At 64.7% G+C, this 20,647-nt stretch overlaps 1 protein-coding gene across 3 annotated transcripts in view; it reads left to right on the top strand.

Moving 5' to 3' along the window:
* Positions 1–6: 6 nt before the first annotated feature.
* The window catches only part of NOTCH1 (notch receptor 1), a 46,087-nt gene continuing 25,446 nt past the window's right edge, over positions 7–20,647 (top strand). For all 3 annotated transcript variants that reach the window (XM_034664844.1, XM_034664843.1, XM_034664842.1), the window contains exons 1-4: positions 7–332; positions 1,979–2,060; positions 18,931–19,193; positions 19,779–20,117. In XM_034664844.1, coding sequence (XP_034520735.1) covers positions 272–332; positions 1,979–2,060; positions 18,931–19,193; positions 19,779–20,117 — 745 coding nt within the window. In that variant the 5' untranslated portion in view covers positions 7–271. The remainder of the gene's footprint in view (positions 333–1,978; positions 2,061–18,930; positions 19,194–19,778; positions 20,118–20,647) is intronic.

Genomic DNA, 20,647 nt, shown 5'->3' with positions numbered 1-20,647 from the left:
CTGCGCCTCACTAGTGCCTCGGCCGCGGGAGGGAGCGCAGGGGCGCGGGGCGCGGGTGCAGGCGCGAGCGCAGCGGAGGAACGAGCTGGGGCCTGAGCCGGGCTCGGAGGCCGCGAGGGCCCAGCGCCGTCCGCCCACCAAGAAGCAGAGAGCAGCCGCGGGCCGCCTCCACCGCTTGTGGGACCGTCCGGCGCGCGCTTGTGCGCCGGAGCCCCCGGGGTCCCGGCGCAGGAGGCCGCCACCGGGCGCAGCGGGCAGCCGGCGGGCAGGCATGCCGCCGCTCCTGGCGCCCCTGCTCTGCCTGGCGCTGCTGCCCGCGCTCGCCGCACGAGGTAGGCGCCCGCCCGCGAGCCCACAACTTTCCGCGCCCTTCGGAAACTTTGGCGGCGCCCTGAGCGCGCGCCCCGGAGGTTGGGAGCGGGCGATCCGGGGCCCGGGGAGAGGGACCGACCCTCCCCCGCGCCGCCTTCCCGACCGGGATGGACTCGCGCCGCCCGCGCCTGTAGCCGGGTTTGAAGCCGGGCATGGGGCGCTAGGGGCCCCCGAGGCCCCCGGAGGCCCAGCCCTGGGCTCGTCCTCCGTCAGCCACGCGTGGGGCTTGCCGCCGGGGCAGGCGGGCGAGCTGCCTACTACTTTTCGATTTGAATCGAGTCGGTTTTGGTTTCCTGTTGCTTTGGGGGCCATTTATCTTTTTCCTCGCCTCAGGCCCGCGCTGGGGGCGGATGTTGGGGCACGGAGTGTAGGGTCCGGGGTGTCGCGTTGCCTTTACAGAGCTGTGCGGCGCGGCCGGGCTGCCGGGCGTGGTGGGCAGTGGGGCGGACCGGCCTTCTCCCCATTCAGGAGAGTTGGCGGAGGGCCGGGCGAGGGGCGCGGACCGAGAGGGTCTCCTTCCCACGCCTGCTCGCTGCCCCGATCCCGGCTCGCAGACAGTTTGGCCGGGGGACGGGGGTGGTGCGGGTGTGCGAATACCCAGCTCTGACTGGCGGGACTTTCACTTTGCCGAGTTCAAGTTTGGAAACCTTGCAAGGGTGAAGAGGGACGTGGAGAAGGAAGGCTTATCTCTCTCCACTTTACATCGAGGAATCCAGTGGTGATTAATTCCTCTCTTCCCCTAAAAGTTGGAGGGGAGAATTAGCTCCCCACTTCCAGAAGGTGGGGTTCCAAGTCACACCAGGTCCCCGCCCCCGTGAGGGGCTTAATTTACACAGGTCTGGTGAGATGGGGAGGGAGTGACTGGATTAATCCCTTCTCGGGAATGGGGTCGAATTCCTTCCAAACGGGGTATCTTCCTCCCCCTCCCCTGGGTGCAGCTGAAGATGCCCGCCTGCCTAACCCGCGGGAGCAGGTATTGGGTGTCCTGGAGGCGGGGCCAGGTCCCCGAGGTGCAGCCCCAGTGCCCCAGGAGGCGGCCCTGGTGACAATGGGCTGCTCTGATTCCGAGGCTGGCGCTTTGTTGGCGGGCGGGGCGTCGAGCCTTGCAGCTGTCGCCTTTTCCCACGAGCTGGGGGGGGCGGTGGGCAAGTGTGGCCACCCCACCCCTCAGCACCGCCCCCTCACAGAACATGTTTGAACAGCAAGACAATCTTGGTGGCTGGATAGGGGCCCCAGCCCCATTGGGCTCCCTGGTGAGGACCCGTTGCAGAGGGGTTGGGGGTGCAGAGTTTGGGAGAGTGGCCCAGGGTCCTGCCAGATTTTCTCCATTGTTGTCCAGATGGCATTTCAGGCCACTCTACCCACCTGCCATTCAGCCAACCTGTTGCCCTTCCCCCCATTTCTGACTACAGAACTCTGGGCAGAGTGTTGCAGCCCCTTGGGGTTCACATTTGGGGGGGTTCCTGAGGTCCCCTGCCCCCAGCAAGCCCATGATGAGGCACAGCCTTCTAGGTAGCGGGGTGGCTGTGCCCCTTGGTGTGGGCCCTTCCCTGGGCTGAGGGCCCTCCTGCCACCCAGGCTGATCTCCCGTCTTGCCCCTGCCCAGGCCTGCGATGTTCCCAGCCCAGTGACAGCTGCTTGAATGGCGGGAAGTGTGAAGTGTTCCCCAACGGCACCGAAGCCTGCATGTGAGTGTGCACCCCTGCGCCCCTGTGGGGACCTGTTGCTTTGGTCGGGAGCAGAGCCCCTGCCTCCTGCATCAGGGGCCAGCAGGGACAGAACACTAGGCCATTGTCTTCTGGAGATGGCCCAGAAGGCTGGGTGCGGTCACGTGTTACTTTTATTGGACAAAGTCTGGCAATTACTTAATCACCAGCAATTATGCTGCGTGTGGAGCTGGTCTGGCCACTGGAGGTTCGAGCACGACTTTGTGGGCCACCTTGGACTCCTGGGGTGCTAGGTGGGAATTCCCGGTGCCCCATTTCTTCCTAAAGTCCCTGAGAAACAAGTGACCCACCAGGGGTGGCTGTGGACGTTTAGAGAAACCCGGCCCCCACCACCCTGCCAATGGGGGTGCCTCTTCCAGGCAGGGCCTCTCAGCCAGAAATGGGTCTGGGCTCTCTGTCTTCCCCAACTCCCCCTCTCTGACCTCAGGTGTGCTTGGGGAACTCATCTCCCAGGTTGGGGGTGGGTAGGAGTACCTGCCGGACCTTGGTTTCTGTCTTGGCATCTGTAGTTCCAGCCCCCCCACCCCCCATCAGGCCCATCATCCGGTCCAGCTGGGGCAGGAATGTGTGTATTGTGGGGGTGCCCGCTCGTGGCTTGCCCCGACTCGGGCGGGGAATCCCGTCACGCTCCCGCGCCCGCCTGCCCTGCACACTGGCCTCAGAGACGTTCTTCTGTTGCGCCGGTGCCCTTCAGCCTGACTTCGTCTGATGGGAATACGAGGAGGTGCTTGGTGGCTGGAGGAAGGGCCCCTCCTCCCTCGGGGGGCAGGGGTACAGAGGCAGCAGGGACTCCCCAGCCGGTCCTGGGTCCTCGGTCCTCCTCGGCGTGCCGCATTCCCACCGCCGAGGGCCCCTTCCCTTGACAACCCTTGGCCCGTGGGCAAGCAGCCCCTCCTGCCACTGCCCCCACCCTCCCCAAACCAAGCCAATTAAGCAGGTCTGTGAGCAGTTTAATAGACAAAGAGGGTTGTGTCTTTGTCAGACGCTAATGAATGCACGCTACTTTTTTTTTTTTTTTTTTTTTTTGCTTTTTTGGGGCCTTTTTCTTCTCCCGCAGAAGCCTCACCGACGCTTGATGCCCTAAATCTTGTTTCCTTTCATTCAGAGACCGACAGCTGGGATTCAGGGGAAGCGCAGCGGCTATTGTCGGGAGGGGGATTAATGCCGTGTGATTAATTATGCGTGGCTTCCCAGAATGCACGACTCCCTTCCCGCGGCCCTGTGCTTGCTCTGGCTCTGCGCTCACCCATGGGGCATGGGGGGGTCTGCATTTCTGCAGAGGGCTTTGGGAAGGCAGGAGGGGCGCTGGGCTGGGGAAGGTGGGAGCGGTCTTTTATCAGTGCCACCAAGGAGCAGGGGACAGGCTGGCCCAGGGGCCACTGGGGCCTCCCTGGGCTGAGCCGGGGCCACAGGGGGATGCCTCGGGGTGCAGGCTGCTGCAGCCCCCTCCTTGGCATTGGGGTGAGACACTTCAAGGGGACAGAGCAATCGCGGGGCGTGCTCTCCCACCCCTCAGTCCTAGAGCCCTGCCAGCCCAAGCCCGGCCACTGATGAGGGCTTGGGCACCGGCCTTGTCTCCTCCCTGGGGCCTGGGGCCCCCTCCTCCTTGGCAGGAAGCCTGCCTTAGTCCAGCCTGGCACTCAGCCGAGCTCGGCCCACAGAGACCCCATTGTGCACACCCCACAGATCCACTTGGAAGACAGAACGGAAGCACCATCCACAGAGACCCTACCTCTGGGTCGTACCATGTTGGAGACTGGGGAGCAGGGACAGGGTGCCAGCCAGGCCCAGCTGTGGAGAGGCACGGGTCTGGACTCGGGGTGCAGCTCGGGGATGTTGTGGCCACTCCTGTGAGGGGCCCTGGCTCGCTCTGCTCCTGGGGCCTATGCCTTCTGCTGGGACCTTCTGTTCCCTTGAAGCCCCAAAAAGTCTGCTCGTGTGGGAGGCCGAGTGGGGGAGGCACCTGCTTTCCTCAGAGGTATGAGGGTGGAAGCCTCTGGTGCCAACCTGGGTATGCAACTCTGTAGCATTCATCCTGGACTCTCTTGGAAAGTTCTTTGGCTTTCTGGGTGGGTTTGCTGGCTTCCCTATGGATAGGACGTGGGAAACAGGGTTGTCCCAGTGCCGGGCACATTAGTACCTGGTGAATCATGTGTTTCCACCCCGAGGAGAAGGAACCTCCCCGAGAGGCCGCTAGTCAGGTGGCTGCAGGGTCAGGTCGGAAAAAGAGGTTTCTGCTGGTGTGAAAGCCTTCCCAGGACGTCGCGGAGCAGCTGAGGCATGGTGGGTCAGTGGCTGCAGAGCCCGTGGGCGGAGCACCGTGTCTGGACGGCTGCTGTGCGGGGTGCCCTGCAGGCGGGCCCAGGGCGGTCAGTGCAGATGGGGAGTACTCACATGCGCTCCCTCTCTTTTCTTTGGTTTGGAGGAAGGAGAGGGCCTGAGGGGACTGTTGTCCATTTGGGTGAGCTGCATTCTCAGTCTGAAAGGCGTATGGGGGCGGCCCCGGCCTGGGCGGGGAGCTGAGGCCCCAGGATTGCTGAGATACTCCCCCTGCCATCGAGAAAGTCCATTCCGCAGGGGGGTCTCCCCGGTGATCACGGAAGCTGGTGAGCCATCGCGCTCAGAGCGCCAGGGAGGGAAGTCCGGCGGGCTGGTGGGTGGTGGGCTTTAGGTCGGGACCATCCCGTATTTGAGGCCTGGCTCCACCACCCACTAGCTCTGTGACCCCAGGTCCCCGGGTCACCAGAACCACGGCTCCCTGTCTATAACGTAGGGCTGACCCATGGTTGATCTCTTCGTGGCGCGAGGCTTGCGTAAGAGCCTCCTGCTGCAGGCTCGACTGAGGTCCGGTTCCCGCCCTGCCTTCTCCTTTTGAGCTGACGGGGCTGGTTTCAGGATCCTCATTCTCGAATGGTTAGTTGGCTGATGCGTTAATTCAGAGAACTCAGAAGGTGCTACCTGGGGAGGGGCTCACCAATTCTGAGTTTTTTGTCACCGCCGGTGGCTCTGGTCCCCAGGCCTCTTTGCTTTTTCCCAAAGATGCTTTTGAGCACGTGCTGTGCTGGGTTCTGCCCGGGGCACCGGCCAGGAGGCTCAGGTGGACACAGCCCCGGCCCCTCGTGGGTGTGGGTAACGGGGTGACTTTCTCGGCAACAACATGTGGGTGTGACGTGTCAGGCAGAGGTGAGCGCCCTGGGCGGGGCAGCCTGACCCCCGGCGACATGGCTCCTCGTAAACCAGGGACACGCAAACCAGGGACACCGTGTGGGTTGGGCCGGGGGAGGGAGCGACCTATCAGGATCGCGCAGTGCCGCGTGGCACCTGGCCCAGCCTCTCTGTCTCCAGAGCCTGTGTTCCTAGCCGCTGCCCTGTCTTGCCGGTGCTGCCCCAAGCCCTCCCTGGCCACTCTCCGAGGAAGCAGGGGCTGGAGGACAACTTCCCTTTATGAGAGGAGCTCCGGAGGCTCGGATGGGGGAAGTGACTCGGCCCTCAGCTTCAGAGGGACCGTTCCTTCGTCTCCTGTCACCTGGTTTGGTTGTTTCCACTGAGTCACCTGGGAGTCTTGGGCGAGGCTGGGGGAGGAACAGTCTGACTCTTTAGGCTGCTGTGTGGCTTCCTCTGTTGACGCGGCACCTGGGCCGCGGGACCAGGTTAGAGACACACGTGTTAGACACCCCGTGTGAACCAGACGGGCTCCCCTGCTTCCCTGCTCTGTGCGGAGACATCAAGGAACACACCTCGTTTGAAGGAAGGCGCCTCCTGGGGCCAGGCCCTGCCTCTCAACAGCAGCTCACATTTTTCCCACTGCAAAGAAATATATATTTTTTTAAAAGAGAAAGGAAACTGTGCCCTTAGCAGGAAGAGGGTGGGTCAGGGCCAACAGTTCAGCAGGACGGTGGGGGGCGCAGCGTGGGTGCTGGGACCCCAGCAGCTGGCGGCAGGGGAGGGGTCCACGGGACCCCACGGGAGCCAGCGCCAGCCCTCTCCGTGCTCAGCGTGCCTTTGATGGGTGGCCCAGGCCTCCTGGCAGGCGGGCCCCCCGGGCAGTGCCGGGCCGAGGGGTTGCACCTCCCGGAGTGGGGAGGGCACCTTTCCTGTTTCATGTCTTGTCTATAAATAGTGAAAGGATGTGGCTTTGCAGAGCTGATCGAGCACCTAGATTGCTTTCCTCAACAACGTAGCAGCAATAACTGCGCACACAGACAGCCGCTCTTACCCGGCCCAGAAAACCCTGGCGGACGCCATTCTCGCTGGCTCACACCCCCTCCAGGTGGTGGCCAGCTCTGCTTGTCTTTTTTTTTTTTTAAACCAGTTTACAGGTGGGAAAAACTGAGGCTGGGAGGGGAGGAGGCTGGGCCGGGGGTGGGGATCTGAAGGCGGCTTACGTCAGCTCCCCCCTCGTGTGCAGGCATATCTACAACTTCCCAGCGGCTTTGACAGGCAGCTGCCTTTGGGGCACCGTGACTGTGGGTCCGACGTGTCTGATGGTCCTGAACTTTCCCAGGATGGCTGGGGCTTGACTGGCTCTGCTGGGGTGTGCGGGGCCCCCCCATGCCCTGCTGTGCATGGTCTAGGAGATGATAGAGCCAGCTTGGCTCTGCTTGGCGGTGCCCCTTCAGACACACATCTCCTCCCTGGGGCTCAGTTTCCCTCTCTGTCCGTGAGAGAGTTCCCCTCCAGCAGCGTCCCAGCAGGACCCTGGGACAGGCCTGTAAATGTCCGGGAGGGGGCGGGGGTGCCCGGGAGTCAGGTCAGGCCGTGAGAAGGGTGGGTTCTGTGAGTCTGGGCCCTGCTGTAGGCTCGGGTGTTCTCAGCAGCTGGCCCACTGGGCCGGGCAGTTCCTGGTGGGGAGGGCACAGTGATCCTTGGGTGGTGTGGGGGAGGGGCACCAGCGGAGTGCAGCCCGGGCCCTGGGGCGTCTCCTCAAGACCAGGCCCCCCCACCCTGCTCCCAGGACGCAGATGGGCTGACAGATAGATTGGCGGGGGGGGTGTCTTGGCGATCAGTCACAGGCATCATGAATTTTGCTGTTTTAGCCACTTGAAGTGTACAATTCAGGGCATTTAATACGTCCGCTGGGCTGTGCCGCCACCAGCATTGTCTGGCTCCAGCGCTCTTCTCTCGGGGCCTGCTGTCTGTCCCGCAGTCCGGTCCTGCGACATCCCATTTCCTCTCCCACACAGCGGGGCCTGCGTCTGCCTCGCCTGCCCCCAGCACCTACTAAGTGCTCAGTAAAAGCCCTCCTCCCGCCACATCCCCCTAACGCCAGGCACGGGGGCCCCAGCTCTGCAGCCCTGCGAGCTCCTCTGGGCCGGTCCCACTAAATAGGCATCCCATCCTCCCAGCCCCTGGCCCTGGCCAGCCCTAATCTGCTTTCAGTCTCTGGATTTGCCTGTCCTGGACGTTTCATGTGAGTCCTACAACGTGGCTGTTCCTGCGTGGCATCTCTCTGTAGGGCCCACCTGCCCTGGACCCCGTGTCCCTGAGGCCTCAGGGATGGGCCAGCACTGGGCACCCGCATCCTTTAGTCTGGGGCTAAAGTCCAGAGGAGGTGGGCGTTGGGGGTGGTGGGCGCCGGAAGGCTTCCTGGGAGAACTGGCACTTATCTCTGGGCCCGTGTGGCTGGCCAGCAGTCCCGGTGCCCCCTGGCATGGGCCTTGGCATGTCCCCAGGGGAGTCGCCCAGGAAAGCCTGTGGCCCCGGCCTGCCAGGCTCCGTGTTCGCTCCAGCCTCTGCTCTCACGAGCTACCATGCATCAGCCTGCCCAGAGGAGCTCGCAGGGCTGCGGAGCTGGGGCCCTGTGCCTGGCATTGGGGGGATGCGGCAGGAGGAGGGCTTTTACTGAGCACTTAGTAGGTGCTGGGGGCGGGCGAGGCAGACGCAGGCCCCACCATGTGGGAGAGGAGATGCGATGTCGCGGGACCAGACCGCAGGACAGACAGCAGGCCCCGAGAGAAGAGATGCATTCATCACCCGCTGTTCCTTTCCTGGACTGTCGGGGTCAGCTCAGAGTGACCACACTTGTGGCCCTGTAGAATACCAGAGAGGGCTGGGGGCCTGGCCCCTCGCTCTCAGACACAGATGGGGTCCCTCCAGGTTGCCTTCTGGGCTAAGGGAGGCTCCGTGTCCCCCGCAGGGCAGCAGAGTGGTCCCTCCTGGTCGGGCAGACTTGAGAGTGTTAGCAGCTGGACTCACCCTTTCTCTGCATCTCTGAGACCCGTGGAATTCTGGGGCAGAAACCCTCCCATGCGGCGTTTCACCATTGAGTGGTCCCTTCCGACCCTGCACCCACTGCTCCTAGGATGGACACATTCTGGCAAAGGCGGCCCCCAAAACAGCTTCCCCACCGTCCCCCAGGCTCAGGGGCAGGGATCCGCAGGGATCAGGATGTCAGGTCATTAGCGCTTTAGAGTGAATTAGTCCGCTTAAGCATTGTGCTCTCCCTGCTTCCTCCCTGGTGCAGAACTGCTCCTTTGAGTGGGTCGAGGACCCCTCTGGGAGGCCTGGCCTCTCCCACCAGGCAGCCTGCCCCCTCCGGCCCCCACAGCCATTTGTTGTCGGGTGGGTCTCGAGCTGTCCTGAGCTGGGGCCTGGGGGCTTTCTCTGGAGGTCAGACCTGGGGCCTCCCTCCCCCGGGCAGTGGAGGCAGCTCTCGGGGGCTCCCAGCTTCCAGGAAGAAGTGCTTGGGGTCCTGTTTTCCAGTGGGCCTGGGGGGGAGGCGTGCACTGGGGAGCCTAGCCTCTGATGCCCACCCCTGCAATTCCCAAACCTGAGCGTCCCTCAGACACAGCTGCCGGCCCCCGGCCAGGTCTCGGTCTGGGAGGCCCCACACGGCACTGGCCCAACTGTGGCTTTGGACTCTTCACCCCGAGAGCTCCCCTGCCAAGGTGGGGTCCCTCGACCACGGGACACTCGCCAGCTGTCCTGGCTCCCCACGCACAGGCTGCTCAGGGATGGGTGGGCATGTGGGCGGGAGCCACTGAGATGCTTGCCAGAGAAGCGGCCGGTTGGAACTTCGGTGCCCGTTTGAGGCTGGGACCCATCCTGGCCAAACTCGAGTGAGTGGGTGAGAGGATCTGTCCCCTCTGAGGGCTGGCGGCTCTGTAAGCTGGGTAAGTGGCCCCTTGTCACTCTGTTGACAGTGTTGATTTGCTGAGCAAACTGCTCCCCACGGGTGGGGCCAAGGCCTCGGGGAGCCAGGCGGATGGTCATGTCCATCCCGACGTGACAGCAGTGGGCCCCGGGAGGCTGGGGTTTCAGAGGTGACCCCAGAACGCCTGAGACGCCCACCCTGAGACTTCTTGGGGTCCTGCGGTGTTCTGCGGCAGGAGGATGGGAAGATGCCCTCGGGCCCTCGCTGCTCCCTTCGCTGGGGATCCTCTGGGCCTAGGCAGTCTCTCGGCTGCCGACCTCCTGCCTTAACCCCACGGTCGTGGCCTGGCCTGGGTCACAGCTGAGCCACAGGCATCTGTGGGGGGGCCGGAACCTTGGGCCCGGCCAGACCCGCTGTTGACCCTCGGACGACCGGCCTGGGTTATGGAGCCTGCTCAGTACGCCAGGCCCCGGGAAGGTGTTTGCCCCCGCCTGTGCCTAGCCTGGTGGCCGGGGCAGGAAGCTGCCAGGAGGGAGCAGCGCAGGCCTCCCACCAGCCCGGCCAGGCTGCGGGGGGCGGGGGGCATGAGAGGGGCAGCCGCTGCAGAGCTGCAGAGTGGGGGGGTGGGGGGAGGCAGGGAGAGCGGCAGCTGGCGGCCTCTGGAAAGGTCTTTCCAGGCCTGCGCAGCAGGGCCCGTCGTGGGGCTGGGGACCTGCCTCCCACCATTTCCTCTGTATCGGTTGTTGGTGAGCGGAAACTGCACAGTTACTGGAAATGAGAGGTTTGGGGAAGAAGCCAGAGTTTTGAGTGTGTGTTTTTTCCCTGACGGCTTTTCAGTAAGAGCGATGCTGAGTTCAGGCTGGGTGGTGGGGAGGGTCCTGCCGCACACGTCCGTCCGCCCCTGGGGGCTTCTGTCTCCCCTCCCTCCAGGGGGGGCCTGGGTGAGGGACTACCTCCGGCCTTCCTGGTCAACCTGAGGGCTCCTCCACCTGTCGGCCTGGCCAGTCCGGCTCCCCACGGGGTGGCCTACGGGGCGGGGCTTCCCCTCCGCACTTCCCCTCCCGCACTTCCCCTCCCGTGGTCAGAGTGAGGGCGGCCCCAGCCCTGTCTGCTTGAGAGCCAGACCGGGAGGCCAGGTTGTGCCCCAGCGTCTCCACGTGGCTGGGGCTCCGAGTGTGGCGGCACCCTCCCCCGGGGTCCGGGCCCAGGGTCTGGCAGAGCGCCTGTGTTCTGCACACCTGAGTCTGGGCCGGCGGTGGGGGTGGGCACAGAGCCGGATGTTGAGGCCGGAGGCTGGTGGCAGCTCGAGGTTCTGGAAGGAGCTGCAGTCCACGCGGGTTGCCCTGAGCGGGGCTTTCCCCTGTTCTAGCACAGTGTTCCCGCTGAGCCGGGGCGGCGGCTCCCTCAACAGCACAGGCTGTGGAATGGGCTTCCTTCTGCCACCTGGGCTGTGTGACCTTGGGCTGCCCACTCACCTCTCTGAGCTCCTTTCCCTCAGGGAGGAGGGGACCTGGTGCCTTGAGCCGGTCAGGCATCCCACAGAGCTCCTGGCTGGTGAAGGCATAGCCCTTGCCGACCTGTCTGGGGTGATTCTAAGTCAGTGTCCCCTTTGGGTCCCTGTGGGTTCACACACAGCTCTAACACGGGTCAGTCCCCCGATGGAACACGTCGGCTGAGTTTTACCCTGTACCGGAGCCCTCTCCTCATGCTGCAAGGTCTCGTCCAGAAAGCTCCCCCAGAGACCGCCTCTGCCCCAGTGTTTGGGCAAGCTCATGCTAGGGCAGAGGGTAAGCCCAGCCTGAGAACTGCCCACTTTCCCTGCGTGCCGGGAAAGGAGGTGGGGGGGTGGGAAGCCCTCCAGAGGGCCCGAGACCCATGCCAGCTGTCCCAGGACAGCTGGGTGTCCTCTGAGGGTGACGGTGCAGGCCCCATCCTCCGCTCCTCGACCCTGGGCCTGGGTTCTCTCTTCTGGCATTTGCTGTGTCCTAGGGCACCTTGGAGGCCGTGCGGGGCCCAGGGTGACAGCAAGGGCTACACAGCCAGGTATGCAAGCCTGGGGAGCGGGGGGCCTGGTCTGTGGGAGCGGGGGTGCTCAGTGGGCGTGAGTGGGCAGCGGAGGCCAGAGAGAAAGGGGCTGGTGAGCAGTGCAGAATAGGGGTGACTTCTGGGACCACCGCTGACCGTACGCTGGACAGCCCACAGCTGGCCCTGCAGGGTCCCCGCGGCCCATGGCAGGGGGTGTCCCGGCGGAGTGCAGCAGGGGCGGCTGGGTGTGAGCCCCGGCCCTCTCGTGCCAGCGCCTACGGACAGGAAAGCCGCCCAGCCCTGTGGAGGAGGGTGACCAGCCCTCCTGCTGGACGAGGGCTGCAGCCGCGCCGGGGCCCAGAGACGTCCCACCCGCCAGCTGGCTGGGAGGCTTCCTGATTCCCAGACCTCTCACCCAGAACCCCACCCCCCACCCCGGGTTTTGTGTTTCAGCCGAGCTTGTGGGGGGTAAGCACGCGCTGTCTGCTGCAGTGCTCTGGGGCTGGTGGGTCAGGTGGTCAGGTGAGAAACCTAGGCCTCGTGGGCAGGGCATCTGGGTGCAGGGGACACACACCCTCCCTCCTCTACCCGTGGGGCTCCTGCTGGACCCGTAGCTGCCTCGGGGGGTGGCCCTGCTCTGACTGCCCTGGGTGACTGTCTCCTGGCCACCATCGTTGGCAAGAGAGGGAAGAGCTACATTTGAGTCCAGGTGGTGCTGCGGGCGTAACCTGCCTGAGCCCTGGTTTTCCCGTCTGTAGAATGGGCCCAGCGTGTATCTGCAGGGCCCTTGTGGGAATCCAGAGAGGGAAGCTGGTGAGTCTAAGTATAGTCAGGCCCTGTTTCATCATTCTGGAGGGGGGTCCTGGATATCCTCCCCAGACTCTGGACAAGAGGTAAAGTGCCCCTGAGTGTCCACCCTGGTCAGCCAGGGGGCAGCGGTGTCACTATGCAGCCTTGTCTCCCCACATCCCCTGAGATGGCATCTGCTCCTGGGAGCGGAGGCGGGAAGTTGCCAGAATCCTTTCTGGCTTTGGCGGGGAGCTCGGTCTGCAATTGCTGACTTAATTAATCGAGTTTTGGATTAAGCCCTCCCTGTGGCCTCGTGAGCCTGTCGATTCCTTCATTGCATCTCAGCGATTGGGGGTGCGGGTCTAGGCGCCGCCCTGCTTGGGAGCAGAGCCCCCGCAGCTGGGGGGGGGGCAGCAGGCCTTCGGGAGAGCACAGAGGACACAGGTTCCAGCCTTGTCTCTGGTTTGGGGCTCCGTCTTTTGGGGAACACGGGGGAGGATTCTCTGAGTGGGGAGTGGGCAGCAGATTTTCTCACATGCCTTACAGCCACGGGGCTCTCTTGTGACCCTGGGGGACCCTGTTCTTGCTGGCTGTGCCGACCCGCGGCCCTCCCCACCCCATGGGTAGGCCTGGGTTGCCTCTGCCCCCTGCTGCTGGGCCATCTCAGAAAGCTGCTTGACCTCCACGCTGGCCTTTCCCTCCCTTCAGACCGCTGGCCACTTCTCACGTCGTCCAGGGTGGGGCAGCCCCGAGTGACACGGGGACAATGAGCTGTTGGGGGCATTGTCTTCCCTGCGGTGGGAAAGGTGGCTTCCCAGGCGGACAGGTCCATCCCCCACACAAAGGGCTTCCCCCAGAGCCAGGGAAGGAAGCTGTGCTTTTCCTGCATTTCCTCTTCCCAGCATATTTTAGATCATCCAAAGATGTGACTTGGGGAAAAGATTCAAGACAAAGCGCCAGTGGTGCCGTCCACAGCTGTTGGGGCCGGAAAGCCTGGGCCCTGGGTTGCTGGCAGGCTCCACGCCCCCACCTGCCCTGGGCTGCTTGCCTCCACCGCCATGGTCATGCTGGTCCGGGGGTGTGGGTCTGTCCGTGTCAGCCCTCGCTGCCCCCCCCGCCCCTCTCCTGAGGCCCTGGGAGCCAGGGGCAGGGCCCCCCCCCATGGGGCGCAGTGGCTGCAGAGGCCGGAGGGAGGCCACAGCTCAGCCAGGTGCCTGCTGGCCCTGCTGTGGTCACTTCTGGGCCGCACGCAGTAGTGGAGGCAGGAGCCCCCACACCCGAGCAGGTCGCACCCCCTCCCCCGTGCCTGTCGAGGTGGGGAAGGGAACCAAAGCAGGAAGGGGCAAAGGCCGGGCGGTTGCAGAGCGCCGTCTTCAGGTGCCCCTGGAGCACAGCAGACATGCTGGCGGGGTCCCAGCTCATCCTGCAGACAGGTGTGTCCGCCCGAGACTCCTGCAGTTTTGGGAGGGACCTGGGGACTTTTCGTGTGATGGCTCTATGTCTGGGGACTTTGGGGGTGAAGGCAAGGGGCCAGTGCTCACTTGTCCCAGTTCTCACATCTCCAGTGGGGGGATGCTCTCCCCAGAGCCGAGCTGTCTCAGCTGTTCCCAGTGGGAAAGGACACCAGGTCCCCAGGTAGGACACAGTTCAGGGAGACCCGCAGAGGTCACCAAGCTTCCCACCCAGCCTGCAGTTAGCACATCATCACTTAGCCATTGCCTCCTGGAAGATGGGTGGCCCTGCTGGGGTAGTGGGGTGGGGCAGGGTCTTGGACTGGCTTCTGCCCGAGGGAGGAGCTGAGGTCCTAGGAAGCCTCCCCCCAGGCCTTGACCAGAGAAGGACTTGGGCTCGTTGACCCCACTACTCATGGCTGTACCTCTGGGGACCTTGGGTCCGGTGCCTTTCTGTCCTGGCGTCAGTCTGCCTTGTAGCAAGGGGCCAGGAACCTCAGGTGGCCTCATTTATGTGGGCCGGGACGTGGGTGGTTCCCTTCTCCCCAGGCCACGCGTCTCAGAAACTCCTGGCCCAGCTGCCCAGGGGTGGGGGGGACCCCAGTTTTGTGTCTGGTGTCGGTGGTTTGGGTGGAAGGCGGTGGGCCTCAGGGGCCTTTGCCGAGCGCCACAGGATTTGGCTCCGGGAGGGGCAGGAGCCCGCCGTGCTCCCCGCCCCTTGTCACCAGTGGACATTGGTGAGGTTGACTTGGTTGGCCCGTACGCGGGGGGGCCCAAGGGCCCCAGACCGCTTCCTGGGCAGAAGGCTCGTGGAGGGGCGGCAGGGGCGATGGGGGGGGGCTTCTAGGCAGGCAGTCTGCTGCAGGTAGAGCCAGGGCCGTGTGGGGGGTAGGGAGCGTCTGGGGCAGCAGGCAGGACCCCCAGGCCCTGCGCAGACCCCCCTGGGAGCAGGTAGGTTGGGGGCAGGGGTTTGGTGGGGAATGACCCCCTTGTTCTGCTCCCGAGTGACCGTTCCGCTGCCAGGAGGCACTGGCCTTGGCGGTGGTGGCGGGAACTTGGGCCAGGAGCAGGCCTTCCCGCTGCCCCTGGGGTCGCTCTGCACCGGGTGGGAGGAGTGGGTTAAGGAGGGGATGCTAATTACGTCCAGGTGGCTCTTTGCAGCAAGAGCCCCGGGATGCAGGGGATGCAGGAAAGGAGGCACAGGCACCGCCCACCTTTGGAGTGTCTGCCCCAGCCCTGCACTGGGGGCTCATGCCAGTCCTGGCAGGGCGGGTGCCCTCTCTGCAGGGGTAGTCCTTGTGTCCCACAGCTTTCCTTAAACACACGTAGGTTGGCTGGTTCAGTAACTACGTTCCTAGGGACGCGGTGAATCGCACACAAACCAAATTCAGTGCTGGAGAGAGTGAGTTCCCTCTGCCCAAATGGTCAGGTCGCCGGGCCACATGCACGAGAGCCCTCTGAGCATGTGCAGTCCTTTGACCCCTCCCACTCTGCTGCACTTAAGGGAAACTGAGCCCTAGGCAGAGTGGGTTGGAGTGCCGTCCTCCCCCCGCAAAGTCCCTCTGATGGAGCTACATCTCACCTGCGCCCGCAGGGAGCACCTCTCCTGGGGTATCTGGGTTCCTCCTGTGGGGCCACATCACTGCCCCCCCCCCAGCTGGCCAGGGTACAGGGGCCCGTGCCCCCTCTGGACCACAAACTCCTTGAGGGCAGAGCTGCATACAGCCCTCCTCACTCCTCGCTTCCTCTCTCCTTCCTAGTTTGGGGCAGAGGGAGCTGTTGTCTGTCCCCCAGGGGTGGCAGATGGCTGCTTAGCTTAGAAAGGAAAACAGCACAATTTAGAATTAGTCCCGGGTGAAAGGTCACAGCAACATCTGCCTATGGATGCTTTCTGGAGCCGCATTTCTATGGAGCAGCGCTGGCGGGGGAGGGCAGGGGAGGGCTGGAGCGAGCACAGTGGAAATACTGAGGTGGGAACAAAGCTCCCGCGCTGGGGACAACAGGCCCAGCAGCCATTTGGCGCTCCTCCGTGGGGCAGTGTGTCTGCCGGAACCTGGCCCCCTATCGGCCCCTCCCCTCCGCAGCCCTTCCCCTGCAGCCCCCAGCCCACCTGTCACTCACCTGCTCCGGCTGGCCTGATGAACAGCGGCAGGCAGCTGGAGGGCCGCAGGGGTCGGGCTGGTGCCGGGTGGCCTCCAGGAGGGGCCCTGCGGTGTGGGAGTCGTGCGGTGCACTGGATGGGACCGTCCCTGTCCAGTCTGTAGGGGGCTCACCCGGCTGTCTTGGGCTCTCCGCCCTGCCTGGACAGGAGGGGTGTGCCGGTCGGCGGGAAGTGTCATGGAGGTCCCTCGAGGCCCTGACCCGGGCCCACTCTAGGAAGCCTCTCACTTTCAAGGCAGTGTTGGGTGCCGTTTCCTTCGCCAGGCCTGCTGCCTGTCCCCACCAGGCACTTACACCAGCCCCCCAGGACAGGCATTGAGGACAGACTGGCCTCCTGGTCCCTCCAGCCCCCTCAGGGAGGTCTGGGCGCCGTGGGCAGAGGGGACCGCAGGGGTCCATCCCTGGGAAGCTCTGGTGCCGTGGCCAGATGGGGAGAGAGGTTACACGGGTGCAGAAAGAGGCGGCAGGGCTGGAGGCTGGCCGGAGCTGGGGGGCCCACGGTGGAGCAAGGGTGGCCTCTGGGAGCGGCCCAAAGATGGTTCACCTGCCTCCAGTCCCAGACCCTGTACCTGGCCTGGTGCTTCCTCTTGGCTCAGGCTCCCAGCCAAGCCCTGGTTGTACCTCGTACCCCACACTGCCCCACAAGGCATCGGCCTCTACTGTCCCATGTCCAGGCGCCGCCCCTCCCCTTGTGGCCCTGCCTGTCCCAGAGCTGGGGTGCTGCTGGTGGATGGCAGCCGTGTCCAGGCCCCGCCTGGGGGCCAGCCCGAGCCGGGCAGCGTGCCTTCACGGTGCTGTCCGCCTGGCCTGGGCAGGAGTAGGCAAGACAATGGGCCTTCTCAGCTGCTGCTTTCCCCCCACAGAGGAGCCTCCCAGGCTCCTGCCCCGCCCGCCCTGGTTGGCGGCCCGCCGCGCCCGGCTGGGAGCAGCTGCCGCCCGCGTCCTCGGCCACAGGCGCACCTGCTCCCTGGCCAGCCTTTGTCCGTGTTACCGACGCCTGATTTATTGGCGTATTTTCCCTCACTGGCCCGGCATAACCCAGCCTCATTGGCTAGGAGGCCATCCCTCCAGGTGGGCTGTCCCATGGTCTTCCCACGGGGGTCCCCACTCAGGAGTGGGGGTGGCCAGAGAGCAGGGGAGCTGTTCACAGGGACAGTGTCCCATGGCTGGAGGGTTTGGGCATCCAGGCAGAGCCTTCTGGTCCATCTGGGGACACGCAACATCCTGACAAGTTAAGGGTCTGTCTAGTGGCAGGGGGCACCCAGGGATACCCCCTCTGGGACCCCAAAGGCTTCCCTCCCCTCAAGCCAGCAGGGCTCAGAGAGAGAGAGGGGGCGGTAAGGACACGGCAGGCCCCCACCCTGCTTTGATGACCAAGCGGCCTCTATCCAGCACCCACCACCCGCCCTCTCCACCCTCTCCGCCAGTGGCTGGGAAAGAAAAAAGAGCCCTTTCTCCAGGCGGGAGTGGTGGCCAGCTCCTGCCTGACAATGGAGGGCATTGATAGGTTGGGGGAGGTGCTGCCTGTCCCCCCACACCCATCCCCCGTTGCTCCACTCCGGGCTCCCTGGAGTGCTGGAGCGCGGGTGCAGGAGTCCCCCATGCCAGAGCTGCTGGCCCCGCGGCCTGCTTCCCCAGCAGGCCGGGCAGGAGCCTGGAGCCTGACTCCGGCCTGAGTTACCTACCACCCCCCCATGACTGGTTTTCTTGAAGCCAGTTGGTTTGGGACAGTTGGCTTCTGACAACAGATGGTGGGCCAGGGTGGCCATTTTGTGCCGTCTTCGTCTGCCCTCCCCAAGCTGCCGTCACAGATAGAAACCTGCAGGGGGACCGATGCATCCCGGCCTTGAGGACAGCCGGGAGCAGCCCATTGCTGAGAAATGCGGAGACCCTGAGACCCCAGCCCCCCAGACTGCCACCCCACCCGTGCGTGTTTGGTTCTAGCCCCTGGGGCAGGCAGGAGGGGAGGCGGTGAGGACCAGCAAGCTGCTACCTGCTGGGGGTGGGTGCCCCGTGGGACGGCCGGGGCCATAGCTTAGGTGCCAGGGCCAGGGGGCAGCCCCTTCTTGGCTGGGCTCTGGAAGGTGGGATGTTTCCATGCTCAGGAGAGCCCCCTCCTCATCGGGGGACCTGAGCTTCCTCGCCAGCCCCCGCCTCTGCCAGGAGCTGTGGGTGTGGCGTCCAGGCTGCCTCTGCAGCCAGTGTGGGCCGGAGGACGGGCAGCTACGCCTGGAGGCTTGGGCCCTGGGTAGAACCATGCCTGCTGGTCCCAGAGCCTTCATGGAGCTCCCTCCAGTGCCAGGCCACAATGTGACCTCAGTGGGCAACTTACAGTACAAGCTGCAGGAGCTGAGCCAACAGGTGGCCAAGGGGGTCCTGGGGTGGGGGTGGCATGCGCGGAGCCCCATCCCAGCAAAGAGCCCGTGAGACGCCCCCCTCCCAGCTGTTGGAGCCTGAGTAGCACATTCTGGGGCACAGACCTGGCCAACATGGTGACCTTCCCCCGCCCCCCAGCCCTGGCTGGCTCACCGAGAGCTTGGGAAGGGTGCTTTTCCTGGCACCTCGATTTCTCTTTGCTGCGAAGTGGGTGTGTCTGCTCCCGGCTCATGTAGCCTGGACGTTGTGAGGACTTGATCCCGAAGAGGGAAACCATGTCTGGGCGTGGGGGGCGGGGAGTGGGGCACCAACTGTGTCCCAGTGGTTTTCCCGTCAGGCCAGACCCCCAGGAGAAAGAATTGCACATCAGAAAGGAAACGGGAAACAATCTGCTGCGTCTGGTCCTTCTCTATGTTCACGATCGCGTCTGTATTGAAAGCAGAAAAGCCGTGAGCTCTTATTCCTGGAATAAGGCACGTTGGGTACAGGAGAGCTTGCGGGGAGCAGACGAGCCCCCAACACAGAAGAGCCTCAGAGTGCTCCTTTCCGGGGAATGGCTGGGCCCGGCCCATGGGGCCCCTTCCTACGGGCTCGCCGAGGCGCTCGCACAGACGCGTGCAAGCGTTTTGAAACTTAGGCTGGGCCTCGCTGTGCGTTCTGGTCTCCAGCCTGTTGCCCCAATTAACATAATCATTTTTTTTTTATTGAGGTGAAATTCATTGAATATAAAGTTAACCACTTTGAAGTGTGTCCTTCGGTGGTGTTTGGCACGTTCGCGCTGTTGTGCGAACACCCCCTCTGTCTGGTCCCAGAACATTCCGCGGCCCCCGGAGGAGCCCCCAGCCCGGGGTGGGGCCCCGGCGGACGCCAGCGCCGAGTGATGGGGCGGTTGGCCGGGGCGCAGGTGGGAGTAACCGCTCTGGCGTGTCTGCCGCAGCTGCAGCGGGGCCTTCGTGGGCCAGCGGTGCCAGGCGCCCAACCCCTGCCTCAGCGCCCCCTGCAAGAACGCCGGGACGTGCCACACCGTGGACCGCGGTGGCCTGGTGGACTATGCCTGCACCTGCCGGCTGGGCTTCTCCGGGCCCCTCTGCCTGACGCCCCGAGACAACGCCTGCCTCTCCACCCCCTGCCGCAACGGGGGCACCTGTGACCTGCTCACACTCACCGAGTACAAGTGCCGCTGTCCCCCAGGCTGGTCAGGTGAGAGCAGGCGGCGGGCGGCGGCCCCAAGGACCCGAGGACCCCGGCCCTGCCCCGGCTGCCCACATGCCGTGAGGTGCGAGGGGCAGATGCCGGGTCAGTCTGTGTAGCTGGGAGAGGCCCTAGGGCTTTCCTCAGGCTGTGGGGGTCGGTGACCCCTGCCCTAGAGTCCCCATGCCTCTTCCCAGCCCTGATGTCGTCTGGTTTCGGCTGCCCTGCTCCAGGCCCCTCTCCTCCCTGCCTCTGTGAGGAAGGGGGTCCTCTGTCTAGTCCTGTGCTCGGGGGTGGGCTAGCCGTCCATCGGGAGCTCTGACACTGCACGGGGCTCTGGAGGGGGCAGACTGGGTCAGGTCTTGAGGCCACCTCCCCCTGCCAGTCGTGCATCCTGGGAACCTCGGTGTCTGTCCACGGAAAGATGGCCACATCCTGCCATGGGGTCCTGGGTACTAAAGAGACAATGCTGTTAGGTCTGTGCCAGGCTGGCTCCTCTGTGGCACCTGGAAGCCGCCCCCGGGGCCTAGAGGAGGCCTGGCTGCGGCGCTCCAGAAGTCCCTTGTGACCCACTCACTGCCCCTCGCCCACCAGGGAAGACGTGCCAGCAGGCCGACCCGTGTGCCTCCAACCCCTGTGCCAATGGCGGCCAGTGCCTGCCCTTCGAGGCCTCGTACATCTGTGGCTGCCCGCCCGGCTTCCACGGCCCCACCTGCCGGCAGGACGTGAACGAGTGCAGCCAGAACCCCAGGCTCTGCCAGAACGGGGGCACCTGCCACAACGAGGTCGGATCCTACCGCTGCGCCTGCCGTGCCACCCACACCGGCCCCCACTGTGAGCTGCCCTACGTGCCCTGCAGCCCCTCCCCCTGCCAGAACGGGGGCACCTGCCGCCCCACGGGAGACACCACCCACGAGTGCGCCTGCCTGCCAGGTACTGTCTGCCAGCCTCCCCGCTGTGGGTGGCAGGCCCCGAGGGGGACCCAGGGGTGCGGGAACGGGGGTGTCCATTGTGGGGGCAGGGGCCGGTCTGGAAAGGGTTCCAGTTAGGAGGCTTGCATAGGGGTCCAGGTGTTACCCCGGTCCCTGGCCATCCCACTTCTGCCTGGGGGTGGGGTCTGCTTCTCTCTCTCCCCGCACCGTGCCAGGGCCCTGGGGTCCCAGCAGCCCCCAGGGCAGGCTCGTTGGTGAGATGCAGCCCTGGGTGAATCGGGCTGGACAGGTGTGCCCTCCCTGGGGGTTCCCTTCACCCCCCGGCACCCCTGCCCTCATGGCCGCTGGCTCTTCGCCCTGCTCTGAGCCTCCTTGGGGGGCGGGCACAAGCCCCCTCATCTTGAATTCCCTGGGAACCGTGTGCCGGTTGTGAAACTCACCACAGCCTGCTGGGACACTTGCTTGTGTTGCCCTGGGCCTCCCGTTCGCTGGAGCACGTCACTGCCCCCCTGGTGGCTTGTCTCCCATGGG

Source organism: Ailuropoda melanoleuca, chromosome 7 (assembly GCF_002007445.2).
Source record: "Ailuropoda melanoleuca isolate Jingjing chromosome 7, ASM200744v2, whole genome shotgun sequence".
NCBI lineage: Eukaryota > Metazoa > Chordata > Mammalia > Carnivora > Ursidae > Ailuropoda > Ailuropoda melanoleuca.
Note: the sequence above shows the minus strand (reverse complement) of the source record. Positions and strands in the feature narration are given on the sequence as shown.